This window comes from Heterocephalus glaber, unplaced genomic scaffold (genome assembly GCF_053883595.1).
Source record: "Heterocephalus glaber isolate CG9 unplaced genomic scaffold, H.glaber_assembly_v1.0 deba00000546, whole genome shotgun sequence".
NCBI classification, from domain to species: domain Eukaryota; kingdom Metazoa; phylum Chordata; class Mammalia; order Rodentia; family Bathyergidae; genus Heterocephalus; species Heterocephalus glaber.
In genome coordinates this window covers 35,775,472-35,798,241 of record NW_028258147.1, presented here as the reverse complement: position 1 = coordinate 35,798,241, position 22,770 = coordinate 35,775,472, and the positions used below count along the sequence as shown (strand labels likewise).

The following is a 22,770-nucleotide window of genomic DNA, read 5'->3' as shown; positions in this document are numbered from 1 at the left end:
ATGGGTCTTCCAGTCCTAGTTCTTTGAGGTATCTCCATACTGATTTCCACAGTGCTTGCACCAGTCTACACTCCCACCAGCAGTGGAGCAGGGTTCCTCTTTCCCCACAGCCCCGACAGCATTTGTTATTGGTTTATTTCATGATAGCAGCCATTCTTTCTGGAGTGAAGTGGAATCTCAGCATTGTTTTCATTTGCATCTCTCAAATGACCAGTGATGTTGAACATTTTTTCATGTATTTATTTGCTATTTCTACTTCTTTGTCTAAGAAATGTCTGTTCATTTCAGATGCCCATTTTTGGATTGGGTCTTTAAATTTGGGAGGTCTGATCTTTTTAAGTTCTTTATAGATTCGAGATAGTAGACCTTTGTCTGAGGAAGAGCAGGTGAAGATTTTTTCCCACATTGTGGGTTGTCTCTTCACACTGCTGGTGGTTTCTCTTGCTGTGCAGAAGCCTTTTAATAAGAAGAGATCCCATTTGTTGATTGTTTGTGCTAGTTCATGGGCAACTGAGGTTTTGTTCATAAAATCTTTTCCTACACCGATGTCTTCAAGGGTTCTACTTAACCTCTGTTCCAACTGGTTCAGAGTTTCTATTTTAATATTTAGATCTTTAATCCATTTTGATTTTAGTTTAGTGCATGGTGAGAGATATAGGTCTAGTTTGAATCTTTGGCAAGTTGAAGCCCAGTTTTTCTAGCACCATTTATTAAAGAGGCTATCTTTCCTCCAGTGAGGGTGTTTGGCTCCTTTGTTGAAGATGAGATGGCTGAGTGTGTCTGGTGTTGTTTCTGCATCTTCTAATCTGTTCCACTGGTCCTCAAGTCTGTTTCTTTGCTAGTACCATGCTGTTTTTATCACAGTAGCTTTGTAGTATACTTGCAGGTTGGGGATTGTCATACCCCCTGCCATGTCTCTGTTACCTAGAATTGCTTTTGCTATTCTGGGTCTCTTCTTGTTCCAAATGAATTTTTGGATTGTTTTCTCAAGGTCTATGAAGTATGCTGCTGGAATCTCAATTGGAATTGCATTAAATCTATATAGCAGTTTTGGAAGTATGGCCATTTTCACTATATTAATCCTTCCTACCCAGGAGCAGGGGATGTCTGTCCATTTTCTGATATCATCTTCAATCTCTCTTTTCAGAGTGCCATAGTTTTCAGAGAAGAGTTCTTTGATTTCTTTCATTAGGATGATTCCTAGGTATTTCAGTTTTTTGGATGCTATTGTGAAAGGAATTATTTGCCCTATTTCTCTCTCAGTGAGTCTGTCATTGGTGTAGAGGAAAGCTATTGATTTTTGTGTGTTGACCTTGTAACCAAGCTTGCCTATTTTAAATGATAGTTTAAAACCAAAACCTAACCTTTGATTTTTGTGCGTAGTGAGAGAGAAGCAGGTTCACAGGAGAAGTATTGAAGTACTGAATAAAAAAAATCTATGTGACTTCACTATAAGTAAACCAACTTTTGAAAGGTGATTTACTGTTTTATCCCAATCTTACCATAGACTCACTTAGGCCTGACAGAGCCAGATAATAATGAATAAGTCAGTCTTACAGACGCTTCCTTGAATAAAATGTGAAGGATTAGATCTTAGTGCCCAAGTATCTTTTAAATTTGAAGACAGTTGTCTTAGCTACCCCATATGAAAAAATGTGCTTGATATTCTTTTAAAATTCTTACTTGTGTGATACTTTATATAGCATAAACTATAATCTTGAATCAGGAAATATTAAATGAGGATTTCCCCTATGAGGACATTTACTGTATTGCTACTTAGTTTAAATTATGTAAGACTTGTATCTCCAACCTTAATAAAACCCATTCAGAGAAGTACCAGTCCAGAATGAGGAATTCTTACCTAGTTGGACTGACTTCAGGGAATTTGGAATAATAAGTTACATTGTATGTATACTCAAGCTCTGTATTTTCTAAACTGTCTTCAATAGGAAGAGGGGAAAACTTCATTGGATACTTAAGCCAAGCCTTACATATTACAGCTGTCTTTCCCAGCATGCATATTAAGGATACAGTGGAAGAATTGTGTTTAATATGGTAGTTATTACCATAGTACCTAAAAAACTCATTACTAGCTTATGTGACTTACATTGTAGCTGCTGTCTACTTACTACCATGGTACTTAAAAACCTTATTAAACTAGCTTACTTGACTTATAACTGCTGTCTAGTCTATTGTTTTTCTATTTTATTGATACTTTAGTTTTAAAATATATAGGGCTTGAGAGCAGGTGACTTGTTCAATGTTTTTCATAGTAACTATTTTTAAAGAGTTAGGCATTAAATATTCCTGTTTGTCTTAATTTTTAAGTTAAAAATTTGGTTAGAGATAGAGGGAGAAAATGTCAAAATAAAAGAGAACCCTGTGCAGGTTGGGATAATACCTAAAATAATGAACTAGCCAGACTGGTGATAACTTTGTATTTTGTAACATTCAGTTTAGGTAAATGCTTTTTCACTGCTAATAAATGTATACCCTACATAGAAAAAAAAAAGAATTAAAATCTAACTTCATAAAGCACTCTTAATATAGAAGATAATTCATTAAAGAATTATACAAAGGGTGGGGACTACCGTGTCACAGATAAAATCTTGAATTTTTCAAAAAGCATTTTAAAATGCTCAGTCCCATTAGTAATCATGGAATCATTTCCCATTTGAAATGCAAATTTAGATAAAAATGAGCTACCATTTCATAACTAACAGATTTGGGGAAAAATTGATTAGTATTATACATTGCATCCAAAGTAAAACCTTGGGAAACAATCTGGCAACTTACTAGTATTCAATGAGTATAGTGATTCTGGTGTCACATGGAGAAATTTCTCAGTGTGAAGAAAACATGAACCAGAATGTTTATCATGGCAGTTTATACTAGTAGGTAGATAAACTGATTCATGTATATAATGAATACTGAAAGCAATTAAAATGACTGATCTAGATCTATTGATGACAATGAAAATAATTTTTAAAATATAATATTGCATATCAGAAAGTTACAAAAGTTACATACAATATGATATGTCTGAGTAAAATTTTAAAGCATGTATTTCACAGAATAAAAGAGGGGGAAGGGATATTTTATTTTTCTAAAAACAATGAAAACTATGGCAAAATGTTAACATCTGTTTAAACTTATGGATATATGACACATTGTTTATTTGAAATGTTTTATATTTTAAATTCCCTGGTGTAAATTAAATCATTAATTTTTCTCCACAGATCCCTTCTTTAGTCATGGTAACAGTTTTCATGGTACAGGTGGCCGTGGCAACAAGTTCGCACAGATGCGTTACACTTTAAGACTCCTGAGAGCCATGGTCCACCTTGAAAATGAGACTGTGAACACAGATCTTTGTGAAAAGGGAACAATCCAGCAACTGATAGGTAAAATTAAACATGGCAGCTATGGGTGAAAGAATACTTATAGGTTAGATATTGTGTTTGAAATATTTTCCTACAAATTTATTTTGTCTTTATGGCTGAGAAACTCCTGAATATTTCCTTTATCTTTTTTCACATTGTAACTTGTATATTTTTTTCTTCTTAGTGAAACCTCATCATCATTATTCCTTTAAACATTGGTTTCCTCAATCCAAAGACTGTTTTATTTAGAATATCTTTTTAATGCACTATGTTATTTTTTTTCATCTAATAATATGATCACTACTTTTGGTCAAGCATTTCAGAGCCACTTTAAAAGAGGGTAACATTATATTTTTCAATGCATTTGACATGCCAGAACATTGGTATATAAGTACTATATAAGTTTGTAATTGACTACGTTAAATCCCCTTGTTCCTTGAACTGTGAACCCAGTGTAAAATTCAGAATGCCTACATAAAAACTGCTTTACCTTTTAGTATGTAACATAGCTCTCCAGCCCATATGTTTCCTACTCTGGAGTTGTTTCAGTCATGCATATTCAGGGTTTGCTTCATATAAATCATATACAGTTGGCCCTCCATATTCTTGGACTCTGCATGCAAAGATTCAAGCAACTGCACATCAAAAATATTTGAGAAAGAAATATTATGACTGAACTGAGAATGTACAGACTTACTTGCTTGTCATTGTTTCCTAAACAATATAATATTTTCATTGTATTAAGTATTATAAGTAACCTAGAGATTATTTAAAGTACACAAGAAGATATGTTATCGTTTATATGCAAATATATACAAGGGACTTGGGCATCCATGGATTTTAGTAACCAAGGGAGTTCTGGAACCAATCACACAAAGACACAGAGGGATTCCTATAATCTGCTTCTGTTAACTTTCATTACTGTGACAAGTGATATCTGAAATAAATGAACTTATGAAGAGTAAAGTTTTAGTTTGGTTCAGTTTTAGAAGGGTCAGTCCATAGTCAGTTGGCTTTTTGCTTTTGGTCCTGGGTGAGGTGGCACATCACGGTGGTAGAACTTGCCCAAGAAAGCTGCTTCTTCATAATGGCCAGGAGTAAGAGAGCGAGGAAGAGGAAGGGGTCAGGCCCCCATGAGCTTCCTTTCTTCCCCTTGGCTCTACCTCCCAATAGGGTCAAAACCCTGGACACAGGAGCCCTTGGGGTCACCACGATACCAGCTAAAACAATGCTGTGTCAATTAATTACAAATGCCTACTCCAACCCTCTTCTACCTTTTTATCCATCATTCATAAAAAGGGATAGAGCCCTCCGATTATAATGATAGTAAGGGAAACAAAAGTATATTGAAAAGGGAGTAGGCAAAATTGTCGACCTTTTCCCTTTAACTAGTAAGAAGCTGATCTTTATCATGTGAGCTCTCAGAGGCAGGGACCTTGTCTTTTTTAATCTAACAGGGCTATGTAGTACAGTAGTGACATGCTTTAAAAATAGTAATTGCATTATAAGTTGTAAATATATAATTTCTGCATAGACACTGGGATCACAATCATGTAGATCAGGACACTAGGGACCTTGCCCTTGAGATAACAAAAGAAAACATATGTATATCAGGGAAAAAGCATATGTTACCTGTGTTTTGATTATCGAGGCTATCTATACAATACTGTGTTTTAGGAAGAAGAATCTGAAAGAAATAGAATCATTTAGAATAGAATAAGGAGGGGGACAAAGGCAAAGAATTAAAAGGTACCTCAATATGAAGAAAATAATCCAGTATGAATGTATTGTGTGTTACAGACTGCAGAGAAATTCAAGCCTGTGCTAGAATGAGATAATCTAGAAAAGAGAAGGAGACCTGTGGCCAGCTGGTCACAGAATTCTTGAAGTTGTTCCTGCTGAAGGAACACAGACCCTCTGTCTATAGCCTTGCCCTGCACTGGGCCTTCAGCAAATTCAGCTATTCTCCCTTGGGTTTGGTCCCCCACCCGGATTTCATCAGGGACAAGAGTAGTTCTTTAAGGCCAGCTGTGGGGGCAGGCTGTGGTTTCCTGGGGAACATACCTTCCTGCTTTCCTCCTAACAGCAACCACTTTAACAGAGGAAAAATTATTTTTGTTCAATACTAAAAGCTTAAAGGAAATTCATTTCTGAGGCCAGATTTCATTGTGCGTGTCATTTCATCAGTGTTAGTGACTTTTTAAAAGTCTTTTTCAGTGTTGATTAGAAGGAAAGGATTTTCAAGGACATGGAATTCTGCTGCCTAAAGTTGTTGAAGACACACTCAGGTGGATATGAGAAGACGCAGAAAGAAATGAGATGGAAACTGGCTGAGAGAGGCCTTCCACTTTTGTTAAAAATGAAGAGAGGAATAGACAAGGCAAACTATAGTCAGAAATTTGGTCATTATTTGCATATGCCAGCACTAGGGATTGAATTCAGGAAGCACTAGCCTCGAACTTGCAATCCGCCTGCCTCAGTCTCCCAAGTACCCGGGATTAGATACGTGCCACCACGCGCAGCTGTTAGAGAATCTTTTAGTGATGCTACATTAATTCCGCATTAGAATTTCTATACATGGAGGACTAATAATTGTACTGAGACAGTCTACATATACAAGTTTATAAAACTGCTGTGATTGATTATATTGAGAGCCTAAAGAATCCATTTATCATCCCCTGTCTAAAACCTCTGGGTTACTATGCATTGAAAATAGCCCCTTCTAAAAAAGTTTCCCTAGGTGAAGAGACTTTTTAGAAATATTTCCAAAATGTAAATGATCCAATTTTTTTAAAAAGCAGTGTCCAATAACATTACATTCTTTAAATTTTTTATACCAGGAATCTTTAAAAATATTATAAGCCATCCTAATGAAAAAGAAGAGGCCATTGTTTTAGAAATCCAGTCTGATATATTACTTATCTTATCTGGTCTTTGTGAACATCATATTCAAAGGAAGGTATGTTTGCCTGTAAATCAAAATTTTGTTCAGATCTCCCAGTCAACTGAAACAATGAATTCTCTAAGTGCCTGCAATGTCATTTATTAAACTTGTGAAAGTTTAATTTAATATTCTTTTTTACAGTTAGAGTATAATTAAAGTGCATAAACCTTATATATTTTGGTAGGTTTTAATGAACCAATACTCCAATTCGAACACAATATTCCCATCTACCTATAAGATTTCTTTATCCTCTTACCAGCCACCTTGACACCTCCAGTTAAGCACTTGATTTCTATCCCTATAGATTGGGTTTGCCTAATCTTTAACTTTACATAAATGAAATCACATAATATTTACTCTTATATCTGCTTTCTGTTATCCATAAAAAAATAACAGCAACATTTCTGAAATATCCAAAAAATGTATACACACTTCAGGAAAAAAGAAACTTGTATAAATACTTTAATACTAAATTTATTGAGACATCGTGAGATTAATACAAGTTACCTTTTGGTTCTACCATTACAAGAGATGCTCAAAGTGGTGCCCTTAGTTTCCATACATTTATTAGTATGGTGAACTGCTGCTTGGGTAGCCTTAGTCATTGAAATTGCTGTGCTTGCATTTTCAATTTCTTCTCTAAGGGCCAGTAGTGTACTGGGCTTCAATATATGACATCCTCTAGGGTCCCCCATATGAGAGTAACACCATCTTTTGAAAAAACATCGTACTATTTTTCTTTTTCCTTATAGCATAAGTGTGCATACATTTTTTGGCGATAGATACATAGATAGATAGATAGATAGATAGATAGATAGATAGATAGATAGATCAATCTCAGTCACTAGGTAATTCTTTCTTGTTGCTCTACATTCTATTGTATCAATATACCAAAATCTGTTTATTCATCATGTAAGTTATAAGCACTTGGACTGTTTTCCTTCGGTATAATTATGAATAAAGCATCACTGAACATTCTTGGACCAGTAATCCTTGTGAATATAATGCTTTCATTTCTCCTAAGTAAATACCTAGGATTAGAATTGATAGACATAAAGGGGGTGTATATTTATCATTATAAAAACTGCCAATTTTCAAAAATAGACTGTACTATTGTGAATGTTTTTTGGAAGTTACAATTGGGTTCACAATTAAAAGTAAAACTTATAACAAGAGCTTAATTCCCTTCAATCTCTTTTAGCTCCAAAGTAAACTGTCTCAGAAATTTATAATTTAAATAAAGAGCAGTGGAATTGGAAAGATAACAATATAAAACTATGAAGGCTTAAGTAGACAGATTTTAAGGAGAGGCAAGGAAGGGTAAATGTAGGTTTAGCTCTGAGCTTTGATGCAATTTCTTGTATTCTACCTCCCTGTGTCTGGGCTCTTCTAGAAATATCATCATAATCTTGCTGATGGGAACCAGAACAGACCAAAGTAATGAAAAAGATAATCAGTTAAGGGGAAAATTTTAAATGTTAATAATTTTGCCTAAGTTATCAAAAAATTACCATTTATATACATATTTCTCTCTTGGGAGTATTATAAAAAGTACTATAAAATCTTCTATGATAATTACTACTGTTTAGTATTCATCTGGTATGATTTTAGACTGCATTCATGGTAACATGGAAGAAAATAACAGGGCAAGTCTTACTCCTTTTTTAAACAGAGGAAAAGAAAAAACAAAAATTATAAAGATAGCAAGTTGATTAAGGTAGGCATGCTATTAGCCCTCTCTTAAAATGGTAAGCTTTACAATAATTTGTCATGAATTCCTGAGAACAAATAAGTAGAATTTTTAAATTGTATTTAAAATACTGTTTTTCTAATAGTGTTACTAATAATATTTTTCTGGTAGAAAAATACCTAGTTTTAGGGAATTAAGTGGGGAAGAGAAGGGATTATATATTTATGTCAAGAAATAATTTTAAATAAATTTCTTCAACAGGAAATTTTGGGAACTGAAGGAATAGATATAATTCTTCGTGTAATGAAAACAGATCCCAAGAAGTTACAGAGTGACTTAGGCTACAATGTACTTCTTTTTAGTACACTGGACAGCATTTGGTAAGTATTACTGTAACCAAGTTAGGTTAAAAATTACAGTATGAGAAGATTAGCTTGACAACTATAGACACTAATTTTCTTCACTCAAAACCATATCAGAGGGCGGGGGATTTAGCTCAGTGGTTCCGCCGCCTGCCTTGCAAGCGCAAGGACCCGAGTTCAATCCCCAGTACCAAAAAAAAAACAACATCATATCAGAGAGGTAACCTTCCCTGGGCCATTTTACTTCCAATAGTCCAAGTAACACTGTACATTATCAAACAGATATCACTCTTACATATAAAATTAAATCGTTGTTTTTGTGATTTATAGCCACTCCAGCTTGAAAACACAGGCCTCCATTGTTGCTCATACAGTGTTCTGGCTCTGCTTCTGGGATCTCTGTTTCGTTCTACTGGTCATTTGTCTAAGCTTTTATAATACTGTGCTGTTTTAATAGTTATATCTTTTTAATATGTTTAGATATCTGATAATCCTCCAACTTTTTCTTTCTTCATCAAGATCATCTTACCTTTTTGTGATGCTTTGGATTTAGATATTGTCAAAGTTCTCCATAGAAATAGGATGTATAAGAGTTGTATATGTAAAGAGATTTATTATAAGAAATTGGCTCATAATTATGAAGGCTGGAAAGTGTCCGAAAGCTGGAGACCTGGGAGAGGTGATGGTGTAGTTCCAGCCCGTGACCAGCAGAGCTCATAGTCCACATTCCATTCTGAGAAGTACGCTTCCCACAGGAAAAAGAGCCAGCTTTTCAGTAGGAGGCTAAAGGCTTATATCCCAGTTCAGCAGTCAGGCAGAGAAGTTCACACTTTCTCAGCCTTTTATTCTGTCCAAGTGTTCAACTGACTGGGTAAGATCCACCCACATTAAGGCCATCTGGTTTATCAGATCTACTGATTCAACTGTTAGTCTCATCAAGAAATACTCTCACAGACTAAGCAGCTACATGTCCAGTCACCCCAAAGGAGAAAAACCTAGAACCACCTGGGTTGAGGGGAGCCAGGCTCTTGTCCCTTTGGGCACCAACCCCTCCCTACCCAACCCCACACACACAAACGCCATCATGAAACAAACAGTAAAAATAATGTTCTCTTGCCTTCAAGAGGGAATAATCTTTAGGACAGGGACACAGGAAGCTGACTCTAGCAAGTCAGTGCCTCGGAGGATCAGAAGTTAGTTTCCTTACTACTCACCACCACCACCACTGCAACCACAATAGCTTACTATTGATTGTCCCCAGGGGGACATCAGTAAAAGTAGCTCTGGCAGCAGCTTCAGTTCTTCACCCCATGAGATCTGCAGACTTAAACAGCAGACATGCCAGCAACTAATCTCAACTACAAAGATGAGATGTAATCAAGAAGCATCATATGTTTGTGGAACACCAGCCTCATGAAAAAGAGACAGTAAACAGATAAACCTTGAAAAGACAGTTATTAGAGCAACAAGAGATCTTTAAGAATAACTATTGTCACGAAAGCAAAGCACTTGCAGAAAAAATAAGAATAAATTGATATTTTTTTTTAAAAGTTAAAATTAACTCACACTGCTAAAGTATCTTCTAAGTTCTACTTTTTAAGTAAAAAACATTAGTTATTTGATTTAAAGGGATGAAGAAAAATTTGAAAATGCCTTGAAAGAAAGAAAGCTCTGTACATTGAATTTAACAATAAATGTTTGTCAATGAATAACTTTCTTTTAAGGTGCTGCATTTTGGGGTGTTATCCCTTAGAAGATTACTTTCTTGAAAAAGAAGGCATTTTTCTCCTGTTGGATGTTTTGGCTGTAAGTATGGTTACAGCGATTGTAAGTCCAGAAGAGATGGGGTGGTGAGAAGTAAACCCAGAGCCTCGCACATCCTGAGCAAGTGCTTTGTCCCTGAGCTACACCCTAGCCTTAACTGTCTTGTCTAACCTTTTCCAAACTAAGTACTACAGAAAACTATCTTGTCAATAAATGTCTCCCCGAATCAAGTTCAAATATATTGTTTTAAACAAAATCTTTCCTGGAGATTTATGAAACACAAAATGTGAACATGAAATATTAAAGATTCTGAAAATTCCTCTAGTTAAGAAATCAGTTTACTTAGTGTTCCTAAATGCATGCAAGCAGAGAATGTGTTTTTTCCATCAACCTGCTAAGGAACAGTTTGTAATAAGCACGTCTGTACTAAATCTCATAGACATTATTATAACTTCTAGTTTTTCCCCTCATATTAAAAGTTAAAGGCATCATTAGACAAAGCTAAGCATTTTAAAAGTACTGTGTAGAGTGTGGAGGTATACGAGCAAAACACCATTTTGCAGGATGAGCAAAAGTGAACATGTGAAGCCTTCCAGGAAAGACAGTCACCATCCAGCAGGTGTGAAGAATATAAACTTCAATTCTAGCCTCAATTCTAAATCAAGATGATATAGAAGAAAAATTATAATTTCATTCCAGTAGAATTTTGACATTCTTATGGGGAGTGTTAGCTCTGTCACAATCTATGATTGCCATCATTCTTGATTTTATTAACAGAATAATAAACGTACTTTGTACTTATCAAACATGCCAAAAGTATTTTTATACCTTCATGTCCCTAAAATACAATTGGTTAATAAGTGTTTTATATCATCATCTATAAAACAAGGATAACAACAGTATCCACCTCATCACACTGTTGGAAGAATTAAAACAGTGATCCTGTGTGTGCACATGTGTGTACATGCATACATGTGTATACATAAATACATTGGTTAGAATAGTGCCTGATACATTGCTACATATTTTATTGCTGTCTTATTAATAGTATTACATTGATTTTAATGTGGACTGAACCAATAAATTACAAATTATAAATATGCTTTAATGAAGTTTTTATGTCAACTTCAACCTATGACATTTGCCTCTTCTGAAACTGAAGTACCCACCTAATACAATTCAACTAAAATATTTATTGAGTGTACAGTAATAATTTCTAACATTGTTTAAATATTATTGAGATCTTACTATGTGCCAGGTAGTCTCATAAAACACTCTTTGCAGGTAATATTATCTCATATAAGGAAAACAATCATGTTTGTAGTTCCAAAAATCTTACATTTCCCTTGCTTTATTCTATGAGCAATTTAAGAGTTAATCAACAAAAAAAATTTTCACATTGAAAAATGAGTAGGTGGAGGGCATTGCTCTGGGTGAAATTTCTATACTTAAATCTTTGCTGAAAATAAAGAAAATATGCTTGACAATAACAGAATTTTTCTTGAATGCTTAAATACTCTGTGGGTATGATTAAGATACAAGATTATATCTCATTGTTTGTTAAGATACAAGATTATATCTCCCAAGATTATAGCTCACTTTTTGTATTTGACTGTCACAGTTACTATCAGTTATTGTCTTGATAATGAAGATGTTATATTTAATATGACTTTTTCAAATTTTAATAAAACACAAAATGTGAAAACCCTGTCATTATAGTGAACCATGTCACTGCTGATCTTTCTCCACTTAAAGTGAACATCTGGGCATGGGGTGTAGCTCAGTGGTACAGCACTTGCCTGGCATGTACATGGCCCTGAGTGTGATCTCTAGCTCTGCAAAATAAATAAATAAACTTAAAATATCTTCACTCATTTTTGCAAATCTCCCTTTTCCAAACCAACCAAATCAATTACATTTTTGATCATGATATATGTTTATGACTACTTTAAGAATTATAATAAATCTTTTTTAACCTCTTTAATTTCTAATAGTTGAAAATACCCATGACAGCAGATATCTGTTTTTAACAGATCGTTCCCAAATCATACTTAGATTCTTGAGGTAGAGGGAACTTACCGATGTAAGTATTTTTCTCTTTTCTTAACAGAACCAATCACTTAATTTTTATCACAATTTTCTTTCTTTTCTGTCTTACTGCTAAAGTTAAACCAAAAAAAATTCTGCAATCTAATACTTGGAATAATGGTTGAATTTTGTGATAATCCCAAAACTGCGGCTCATGTCAATGCTTGGCGAGGGAAGAAGAATCAGACAGCTGCTAGTCTTTTAATTAAATTGTGGAGAAAAGAAGAAAAAGAACTAGGAGTAAAGCGTGATAAATATGGGAAGATCATTGGTGAGTGTATTTGTGATTGTTAGTGGAAGCAATCAGATGTGTATTTTTTAAGAGTCTTAAAGAGTACTAGGAAAATATGAGGATTTTCACCCCATTCTCTAAAGTTCTTTGCACAAGGATTCGAAAAAGTTGCTATCATAAATTCTGAATGATTGGCCTAACATTGTGGTACAAGCCTGTCATCCTAGCACTCTGGGAGGCTGAACAAGGAGGATTTCAAGTCTGAGCCAAACCTAGGTGATTTAGCAACTTAGTGAGGCCCTACTCAAAATAAAAAATAAGAAAGGGACTGGGCATGTAACTGAGTTTAAGAGCTTTGGGTTCGACTTCCAGTTTGGCCAAAAACTTAAAATTAAAAACAAAATTTTTATTATAAATTCTGAATCATTAGAAGGAAACAGAAAATTAGTGGCAGGTTTATATTTGTATAGAATATTTTCAAAACATGGTATTTTTCTACATTTCAACTCAAAACTTAATAGTACTTTCTAATGAAGTTTATTTGGGTTTCTTGCTTTTACAAAGAGATTCAGTATTATTTCATTTACCAATAAATTTTGGGGATACAAATAGAGTGCTTCATAACAATTTTAATAACATTTTGTACCTTAATATTTACATAATTTATAAACAAATTGTTTCCTAAATAAAAATAAAACAAAGGTTCATATATTTTAATTACCATACTCTAATGAGGTTTCCAGGACCAGAATACATAGTTAATTTATGTATTCTATAATGCTATATTACAACTTCCAAGCCTTTTAAGATTCTTTTTTTTAAGCAGGAAAATTTGTTGGGTAATAGGATAGCTCCTGAGAGACAGGAGGGGTCCTGAATGGGTTGCCCAGCCTTTTAATATTCTAATTATGGTTTTGTTTTATCAAAAATATCAATGTTCTTTGTTCTTAAATGAAAATGCTTCTACTTCTGATGATTTCTACCTTCTCCCCCTGTTTTTCACTTGAAGATTTTTGTTTGCTTGTTTGGCTGAACTGGGGATTAAAGCCAGGGCCTTCTCACTGAGCCATATCCTCAGCCCTTAAAAAAATATATATTTTGAGACAGGGGCTCTTTTTTAAAAATTAATTTTATTGCTACATTTTAGGTGTACATTATGATCACATTCATCATTGCGAATTTCTACCTGTATGATATATCTTAGTTCTTGATTTTTCCTATTTCCCTTCTCTTTTACCCCTCCACCCCTCCCTATTTACAAAAGCTTTGTTTCCATTTTTTCTTCTTTTCTCATATTTTTTTTTGTTCCCTCTTTCCTTTCCCCCAACCCCCTCCCACTTCCCCTTCCCCTTTGAACCTTTGCTTCTTATTTCACATTATCTATTATACCTTTTGGTCCTCATATACACTTTCAGTTTCTCACATCAGAGACAATTCAGTATTTACACATGTGTGTCCTATTTATTTCACTCAATATGGCCTCAATATGCATCCTTTTAGCTACAATTGTCTCAATAATAAATGGTGGCAGGGATATGGGGAAAAAAGGATCCCTTCTTCACTGTTGGTGGGAGTATAGACTGGTGCAACCACTGTGGAAATCAGTGTAGAGATTCCTCAGAAAAGTAGGATCAGAAGTCCCATTTGAACCAGCTATTCCCCTGCTGGGTATCTTTACAAAAGAATTAAAAGAATCATACCACAGTGATATATGTGCACCTATATTTATAGCAGCACAGTTTGTAATAGCTAAATCTTGCAAACAGCCCAAATGCCTGTCAACTGGTGACTAGATAAAGATGTGATTTTTTATAAAATGGAGCACTACTCAGCCATGAAGAATGATAACACTGGGGCTCTTTAAGTCACTATGTTGCCTAGGCTGGGCTCAAACTTGGGATCCTCTTGCCTTAGCTTTCTAGAATGCTGGAATTACAGACATGTGCCACCATGCCTTGGTTAAGTTTTTATCTATAACATCACAAAATATGTTTTATATTTATAATAATATAGATAGCAAAAACAAAGAAATTACATCACTGTTGATCTGACATTATTCAGTTTCTGGATCTCAAAGATGTACAAGTTACTTACATAAAACATTCCCTTCTATAAAATAATTTTGTAAAATTTATATTTTGTATAAATAATACAAATGAAAGGTTTAAGTTTTGCCACAGAGTGGAGAAGAAATTCCTGATTATACTTTCAAAAAAGTAACTATGTATAAGGCACTATCTCACTATTGTAATGTTTTTCAATATTTTTGTTATATAGACTAAAATTTCAAAATTAAGTATTTATTTACTATAGTTTTTATCTGTTCCTTCCATACTTTTGTGATATCCAATGATTAGATACAAAGAAACCTCTATTGACTGGTTTTCAAGAAGAGCAAAAAGTCATGCCTCTGCCCGCTAACTGCCCGTCAATTGCAGTCATGGATGTTGCTGAGAATATCAGAGCAAAAATATATGCTGTGCTGGGCAAACTAGGTAAGCAGGTACTTCTCAAATTCATAAGTGCTTCCCTGTGTGGCTGAGTGTCACCAGACAGTGATTTTGTTTTGGAGTCTATTCTTCAAACATGAATAAAAGTGCCTTCCTATGGATAAATGTGTGTTGCATTGTTACCCCAATGCCCAGAGTGCACCACTGACCAAATAAATCAGAATCTCTGTATGTGGAGCCCCGGCATCAGTATTTTTTAAAGTTCCCCAGGCAATTCCAGCATGCAGCTAGGATTAAGGGCAGTTAGTTCAGACGATCAGGGTTTAGCATTAGCATTCTGAATCGCATAAGCTTTTTTTAAGTCTTTGCTTCCTATGAAGGGAGTCCTTATTCTATAGCTTCTGAAAGTAAAATATCCCTGTCTGCCCCAACACAGAAAGAAAGTTTTCTCGCACAATGGCCTGATGAGGATGACCTCGTGGAGGCTGGATATGGGAGGGGCCCACACTCACCAGAGCAGCTATTTCATAAAACTGGGATGAACCCAAAAGGGACTGTTTGCATTTGTTTTTATGATATGCTTCTTGGATCACTTGCTCTGTTTAAGTAACTCTGTTTATAAACGTTGTTTAGATTTTGAAAATTTACCTGGCCTATCTGCTGAAGATTTTGTCACCCTCTGTATCATACATAGATATCTTGATTTTAAAGTAAGTACCTTTTTAATAATTTGTTATTAAAATCTATTATGACAAAATAAATTGCAAAGCAATGATTTATTCATAGCTGTGAGCAGTCATCCACATCTTGTGTCGTTTTTATTTTCCATTTTCCATCTACATTTGTAAACATACCATTAATTGGGTATTTTTCATGAAGTAAGATTTCATCTGGGGCTGGGGATTTAGCTCAGTGGTGCCATGCCTGCCTCACAAGCATAAGGTCCTAAGTTCGATCCCTGGTACCAAAAAAAAAAAAAAAAAAGATTTCATCCAACATTAGCTTAGAAAATAAAATAAATATTATTGACAAAGCTATTTAGAAGCCTAAAATTTTTTTAAAATAAAATTTCTTCTTTGGAGAGCATTAAGAGTTAAAATTAAATAACTTATTACTAAAATAAAGTATCAATATTTATCCAAGTATTCTTATATTATTACTTTAAATCATGATCAATTAAAACATATTAGGTTGCTTACTTTGCTAGTTATTATTTTCATCAGTAAATAATAATACCTGCCATCACTATTCTCAGTAGCTACTCTGTAAGGCAGGTAAGGCAAGGACAGGCTGACTGGGACTGGCATTTTTGACCTCTAGTTTTCAAGGCTGATTATTTTCCAACTAGGTATCATTTGGGGGAAACGTGGTATGTATTTGGATGTATAAATGCATAAACTCCTAGTTTCAAATGAAAATAAAACTGAATTTTATCCTTATGTTAGACACATAAATTTTTCTCCAGTTTTAAACATGCTCTAGCACATTAATTTCTAGACAACCCAAAATATGAGTGGCAGTGTTTGGCATGATGTATGGAGCTAAAAGATTGAGATTCAATTAGAGTTTGTCTTAGCTACAAGATAAGTGGCAGGGCCCTATTTCTTGGAGAAACTGTCTTCTAGAGCTCCGAAACCCCTGCTCATTATCCTGCAAGCTGAGCTTGACCTAGCCTTCCATAGAGCATTTTAGAAAGCAAACACCAGTAGTTCAAAAAGATAAGACTAAGTCAACAATTTCTACAGCTGTGAAAACAATGTAACTATACACAGGAGGGCCGTGAGGGGGCCAGTGGATTAGGCATAGGAGGCAGAGCATTAGCCATGAACACACTGAATCATTAAGAAACACTTGGTAAATTGTTTCTGAATATTCAAATGTAACTGGTAACCTAAAGCATTCCCAATGCACTTACTGATAACTGATTTCCTAAGAAGGAAGGTATTAACTGTTTACAAGAGTGACCCATACCCACATAAAGTGTTATCTATAATTTATCATTTATTTTGGTTAATTTGACTTTGTTACATTTTATTATAATAGATTGGTGAAATATGGAATGAAATATATGAAGAAATAAAACTGGAAAACTTCAGACCAGTCACTTCAGATAAAAGAATTTTGGAAACTATCACAATAGCATCAGAAAATATTGGCAAGATGGTTGCTTCTCTACAAAGTGAGATGATTGAAAGCCAAGCACGCCAAGATGTGCAAAATGAACAAAAAGTATACACAAAAGTAAGCTGCAGGTACCCAGGAGGCAGAAAATACCAATGTCGATGTATAGACTAGATGAAGTTACCCATAGAAAAATTGTCTTGTGGGTTCTTTTGGTTTTCTCTCATAGTTATTTTCAGTGTTTTTGTGCAGTTTTAGAAGAAATCAAGGAATTAAAAGTTTAAGATTCATTATTTTCAAAGCTGTTCTATGGCATTATAATGGCATTATAATTTGATTTGATTTCTACTGTCATATGTTTAAAAGGTAAAAAGATACCTGAGACACCTCCATTTTTTGAAATGCCCATCAGGGTTCCAAAACTTGTGGTCTATTTAAATACATTCATTCACCAGATTCTGCCTGACAGTTTATCTGTAACTATATGCATAACTTCATGCATTACTGACATGCCAGGGCTTATTGATCTATCAGATCATCATCTCAGTGCCAAACCCCTTACTATAAGCATCCATTCTGGAAATCCAGAGGTAAACTGATCTCTGACTTTAGCCAGTCCAAAGACTCTGTCAGGAAAATATCAACCATTTTCCTAAAATTTTACAAAGACAAGACACTGAATGCATCATTTGTTTTTTGAGCAATTCAATTAAATGTCTACTTAAATTAACTTATCTACAGATACAAAAATGATGTGTGATCCTTTATTAACTACAATTAAATATTTTAAACTCTTCAAAGTTTAAGGTTTCTAAGTTCAAAATTTGCCTAATTTCTTATATAGACTAAGCAATATTTATATCTAGTAGGAACTCTGAGTGTCGACCTATGAATTACACTTCATTTCATACAACCGCTTGCTTGAAAGTGTTGTTTTCTTTCTTTTTTTTTTTTTTTTGAAAGTGTTGTTTTCAATGAGAGTTGAAATGGAGGCTGCCACTTAATCCATTTGTTTGCTCTTTCATGGGGCAATAGAGTAGGAATTTATGCAGCCTCTGTTAGTTTTCTGAATAGAAGAATGTTTACTATACTGTATTCTCCAAATAGTGTTGATTTATTATTGATAATTTCTTATTATAGCTCTGATCTCACTTTTCTAGCAATTGTTTAATTAAATATTCTTAGGTTCAGAATTTAAGCGTAATCGTACTGCATGTGAGAGGCCAGTGCCATAGGTGAAAAAAAAAATTTGCCAATAGTCAAGGAACATAGGAAAGTTAAGAATTTATTGCTACAAAGCAAGACAGCAGCAGACAAGCCCACTATCTTGGTTCTTATTTTTTCGCCATTCCGCTGCCCTCCCTTCAACCCCTCCACCCCTCCCTACTTACAAAGACTTTGTTTGCATATTTTCCTTTTCTCATATTTATTCCTTTCCCTTCTTTCCTTCCCCCCTACCCCTCCCACTTCCCCTACCCCTCCCACTTCCCCTACCCCTTTAGACCTTTTCTTCCTATTTCACATTATCAATTATACATTTTGATCCTTATTTATACTTTTAGTTTCTCACACCAGAGGAACTATTCAGTATTTACATGTGTGTCCTATTTATTTCACTTAAGAGTATGGCCTCAATATGGATCCATTTAGGTATAAATATCTCTAGTTTTTCATTCTTTGTGGCTAAATAGTACTCCATTATATAAAATAAAACCACATCTTCTTTATCCAGTCTCCAGTAGATGGGCACTTGGGCTGTTTTCCAAGCTTTAGCTATTACAAACTGTGCCGCTATAAACAAGGGTGCCCAAATATCACTATGGTATGATTCTTTTAATTCTTTTGGGAAGATACCTAACAGAGGAATACCTGGGAGAAATGGGACCTCTAATCCTAGTTTTTTGAGTTATCTCCATATTGATTTCCACAGTGGTTGAACCACTCTGCACTCCCACCAACAATGGAGAAGGGTTCCTTTCTCCCCCCAACCCCACCAGCATTTGTTATTGGTTGATTTCTTGATAGCAGCCATTCTTTCTGGGGTGAGGTGGAATCTCAGTGTTGTTTTCATCTGCATCTCTCGAATGAATAATGATGTTGAACATATGTTTATTTGCTGGTTTTACTTCTTTGTCTGAGAAATGTCTGTTCATTTCAGATGTCCATTTTTGAATTGGGTCTTTATGTTTGGGGATCTGATTTTTTTAAGTTCTTTATATATCCTAGATAGTAGTCCTTTTTCTGGGGAACAATTGGTAAAATTTTTTTCCACATTGTAGGTTGTCTCTTAGTTCTGTTGGTGGTTTCTCTTGCAGTGCAGAAGCTTTTTAATATGATAAGCTCCCAGCTGTTGATTCTTTTGCTAGTTCCTGTGCTACTGAGGTTTTGTTCATAAAGTCTTTTCCCATGCCGATGTCTTCAAGAGTTCTACCTAACTTATCTTGCAGCAAGTTTAGTGTTTCTGTTTTAATATTTAGATCTTTAATCCACTTGGATTTTAATTTAGTGCATAGTGAAAGATAGGGGTCTAGTTTTAATCTTTGGCACATTGAAACCCAGTTCTTCCAACACCACTTATTAAATAGGCTATCTTTCCTCCAATGAGGGTGGTTGGCTCCTTTGTCAAAGATGAGGTGGCTGAGTATGTCTGGAGTTGCTTCTGCATCTTCTAATCTATTCCACTGATCCTCAGGTCTGTTTCTTTGCCAGTACCATGCTGTTTCTATCACAGCATCTTTGTAGTAAAGTTTCAAGTTGAGGATTGTGATACCCCCAGCCATGTCTCTGTTGCCTAGAATTGCTTTTGCTATTCTAGGTCTCTTCTGGTTCCAAATGAATTTTTGGATTGTTTTCTCTAGTTCTGTGAAGTATATTTTTGGACTTTCAGTCGACATTGCATTAAATCTATACAGTAGTTTTGAAAGTATGGGCATTTTCACTATATTGGTCCTTCCTACCCAGGAACAAGGAATGTCTTTCCATTTTCTTATATCCTCCTCAATCTCCTTTTTTCAAAATTCTGTAGTTTTCAGTGTAGAGGTCTTTTGCTTCCTTTGTGTGGTTAATTCTTAGATATTTCATTTTTTTGGATACTATTGCAAAAGGAATTGTTTCCCAAATTTCTCTCTCAATGAGTTTTTGTCTGCTATTTGTGTATAAGAAGGCTAGTGTTTTTTGAGTATTGACCTTATATCCAGCTACTCTAATGAATCTGTCAATTAGGTCTAGAAGTCTTTTGTCCGAGTTTTTTGGGTCTTCTATGTAAAGTATCATATTGTCAGCAAATAATGAAAGTTTAACTTCTTCCTTTCCTATCTTTATTCCTTTTATTTCTTTCTCTTTTCTATTTGCCGTGGCTAATGTTTCCAGAACTATATTGAACAGGAGTGGTGATAGTGGGCATACTTGTCTTGTTCCTGATTTTAGTGTGAAAGTTTTCAGTTTTTGTCCATTTAGTATGATGTTGGCTGTTGGTTTTTCATAGATAACCTTAATCAGGTTGAGATAAAGACCTTTTATTCCAATTTTCTGTGGGGTTTTTATCATGAATGGGTGTTGGATTTTGTCGAATGCTTTTTCTGCCTCTATTGAGATGATCATATCGTTTTTGTCCTTGGCTCTGTTAATATAGTATATTACTTTTTTTTTTTACGTGTGTTGAACCATCCTTACATCCCTGGGATAAATCAGACTTGGCCAGGGTGTATGATCTTCTTGATGACCTTCCGTATTGTTTGCTAGTATCTTATTGAGGATTTTTGCATGTATATTCATTAAGGAGATTGGCCTGTAGTTCTCTTTTTGGGTTGGGTCTTTCCCTGGTTTTGGAATCAAAGTAATACTTGCTTCCAGGAATGAATTTGAAAGTATTGCTCCCCTTTCAATTTCATTGAAGAGTTTAAACAGTAGTGGCAATAGTTATTGTCTAATGTCTTGTAAAATTCAGCAGTGAAGCCATCAGGACCCAGGCTTTTCTTTGTTGGTAAATTTTTAATTATGTTTCAGTTTCACTCATTGTAATTGGGGTGTTTAGAATTTCTATATCTTCTTCATTTAACTTTAGCAATTCATATGTATCTAGCAATCTGTCCATTTCTTCTGTGTTTTCCATTTTATTAGAGTACAGGTTCTCGAAGTAGGTATTGATGATCCTCTGTATTTCTGCTGGATCTGTTGTGACTTCACCTTTTTCATTCCTAATTGCATGGATCTGAGCCTTTTCTTTACTTTTTTTGATAAGGTTGGGTAAGGGCTTATTGATTTTATTTATTCTTTTGAAAAATCAACTCTTCAATTCGTTGATTTTTTTGTATCTTTCTCTTAGTCTCCATTGCATTGATTTCTGCTCTGATTTTTATAATTTCCTCCCTTGTCCGAGCTTTGGGTTTGTCTTGCTCTTGTGAATTTTCTTTTAAATCGTATATTTAGTTTCCTCTGGATTATAGTCTGTCTTCACAGATGGTAATCATGCAAAACAATTAGACTTGCTGAGCATGTTTATCGTTAATTAATGGCAGTTTTGTATCACATCTCATGGAGAGTAGTTCAAATCTTAGCCACATTAATGACAGATTTTTTCATTTGAATCTTTTTGTTTTTTTAAATTAAGTTCTATGAATTCTCTAGCCCTTTTGCTACTCAGCCATAACTTTTACCTTAGCAAAGAGTAGGTGCAGCCTTCAAAATAGGGCTTTCCAGCTCTTCGCTATTCTTTTATAGAAACTGAAATCCTTGCTTATCTTTCTCATTTCAGATACAAACAACACATAAGCAAAGAGAATTGGCTAATAAATCATGGGAAAATTTCTTGGCTAGAACATCAAATACTAAAACATTAAAGGTAAGGTTTTTAAGGTATTACATATAAACAATAAACAACCAATATCTTAAGGACATTTTTTTTCACACATGAATGTTCATTTACTTTTCTGGTGAGCTCTCAGTAGAACACCTTCTTATTCAATTATTTCTTTTCTGTAAGAAACCCCAGAGGCTTTCCCCTATTTAACTACCAAAAGAAACAAACTAAAGTTTAAATGGGAATTCAAGATAAATGTTTCTTTGGAAAAATGTGAAAACTGCTTCTATTAGAAGCTGGAAACCAGACTAAAAGTTTATAGGGCTAATTATTCACTTTAAATTTGTGAGAAGCACTATGGATTTCCAAAATTTCATTACTCTTTCTTTACTACCTTTATGTACCATTTCCATTACTGCCTTAGATGGTTGTTCACCTAATGTTACAATGCTTTCTGTAGATATGAAATTAGTAAATGTTAAGGTAGTCCACAAAAATAAAAGAATGATATTAATATAGCAAAACCTAAGAACAAGCTCACTTGGGGTGTCAGGAATCCCCCTTTTCACTAGATGTTTTTTCCTACTATACTCACAAAACATCTTTATCATTGCTGGTATTTTTGATGACTTTCTTTTTTTTCTTTTTTCTTTTTTTGGGTACTGGGAATCAAACTCAAGGCCTCCCACTTGCCAGGCAGGTGCTGTGCCACCGAGCTACATCCTTGGCCCCACTGCTTTTATTTTTAAGGAACAGTTAATGAAAAGAAGCCCCTTCCATGTAGAGCATTTGTTACCTCACATTTTACATGTTTAGTGCCTCAATTACTGAGCTTGACTATAACTAAAATGAATTATATAACTTGCATTATTCCAAATGTTTAACACATGTAAGTATATTGAATTAGTATTTAATTTATGCAACATATTTTGAAACAG

The 22,770-nt window shown here is 34.6% G+C and overlaps 2 protein-coding genes across 8 annotated transcripts in view; one reads left to right on the top strand and one right to left on the bottom strand.

The window, feature by feature from the left end:
- Positions 1 to 22,770, bottom strand: part of Fam237b (family with sequence similarity 237 member B) — a 50,192-nt gene that overhangs the window by 8,573 nt on the left and 18,849 nt on the right. The window lies entirely within an intron of this gene.
- The window catches only part of Cfap69 (cilia and flagella associated protein 69), a 64,170-nt gene that overhangs the window by 40,085 nt on the left and 1,315 nt on the right, over positions 1 to 22,770 (top strand). For all 7 annotated transcript variants that reach the window (XM_087204732.1, XM_087204736.1, XM_087204737.1 and 4 more), the window contains 9 exons: positions 3,240 to 3,404; positions 6,224 to 6,342; positions 8,279 to 8,397; positions 10,104 to 10,185; positions 12,310 to 12,502; positions 14,821 to 14,958; positions 15,547 to 15,623; positions 16,957 to 17,154; positions 21,788 to 21,874. In XM_087204732.1, coding sequence (XP_087060858.1) covers positions 3,240 to 3,404; positions 6,224 to 6,342; positions 8,279 to 8,397; positions 10,104 to 10,185; positions 12,310 to 12,502; positions 14,821 to 14,958; positions 15,547 to 15,623; positions 16,957 to 17,154; positions 21,788 to 21,874 — 1,178 coding nt within the window. The remainder of the gene's footprint in view (positions 1 to 3,239; positions 3,405 to 6,223; positions 6,343 to 8,278; positions 8,398 to 10,103; positions 10,186 to 12,309; positions 12,503 to 14,820; positions 14,959 to 15,546; positions 15,624 to 16,956; positions 17,155 to 21,787; positions 21,875 to 22,770) is intronic.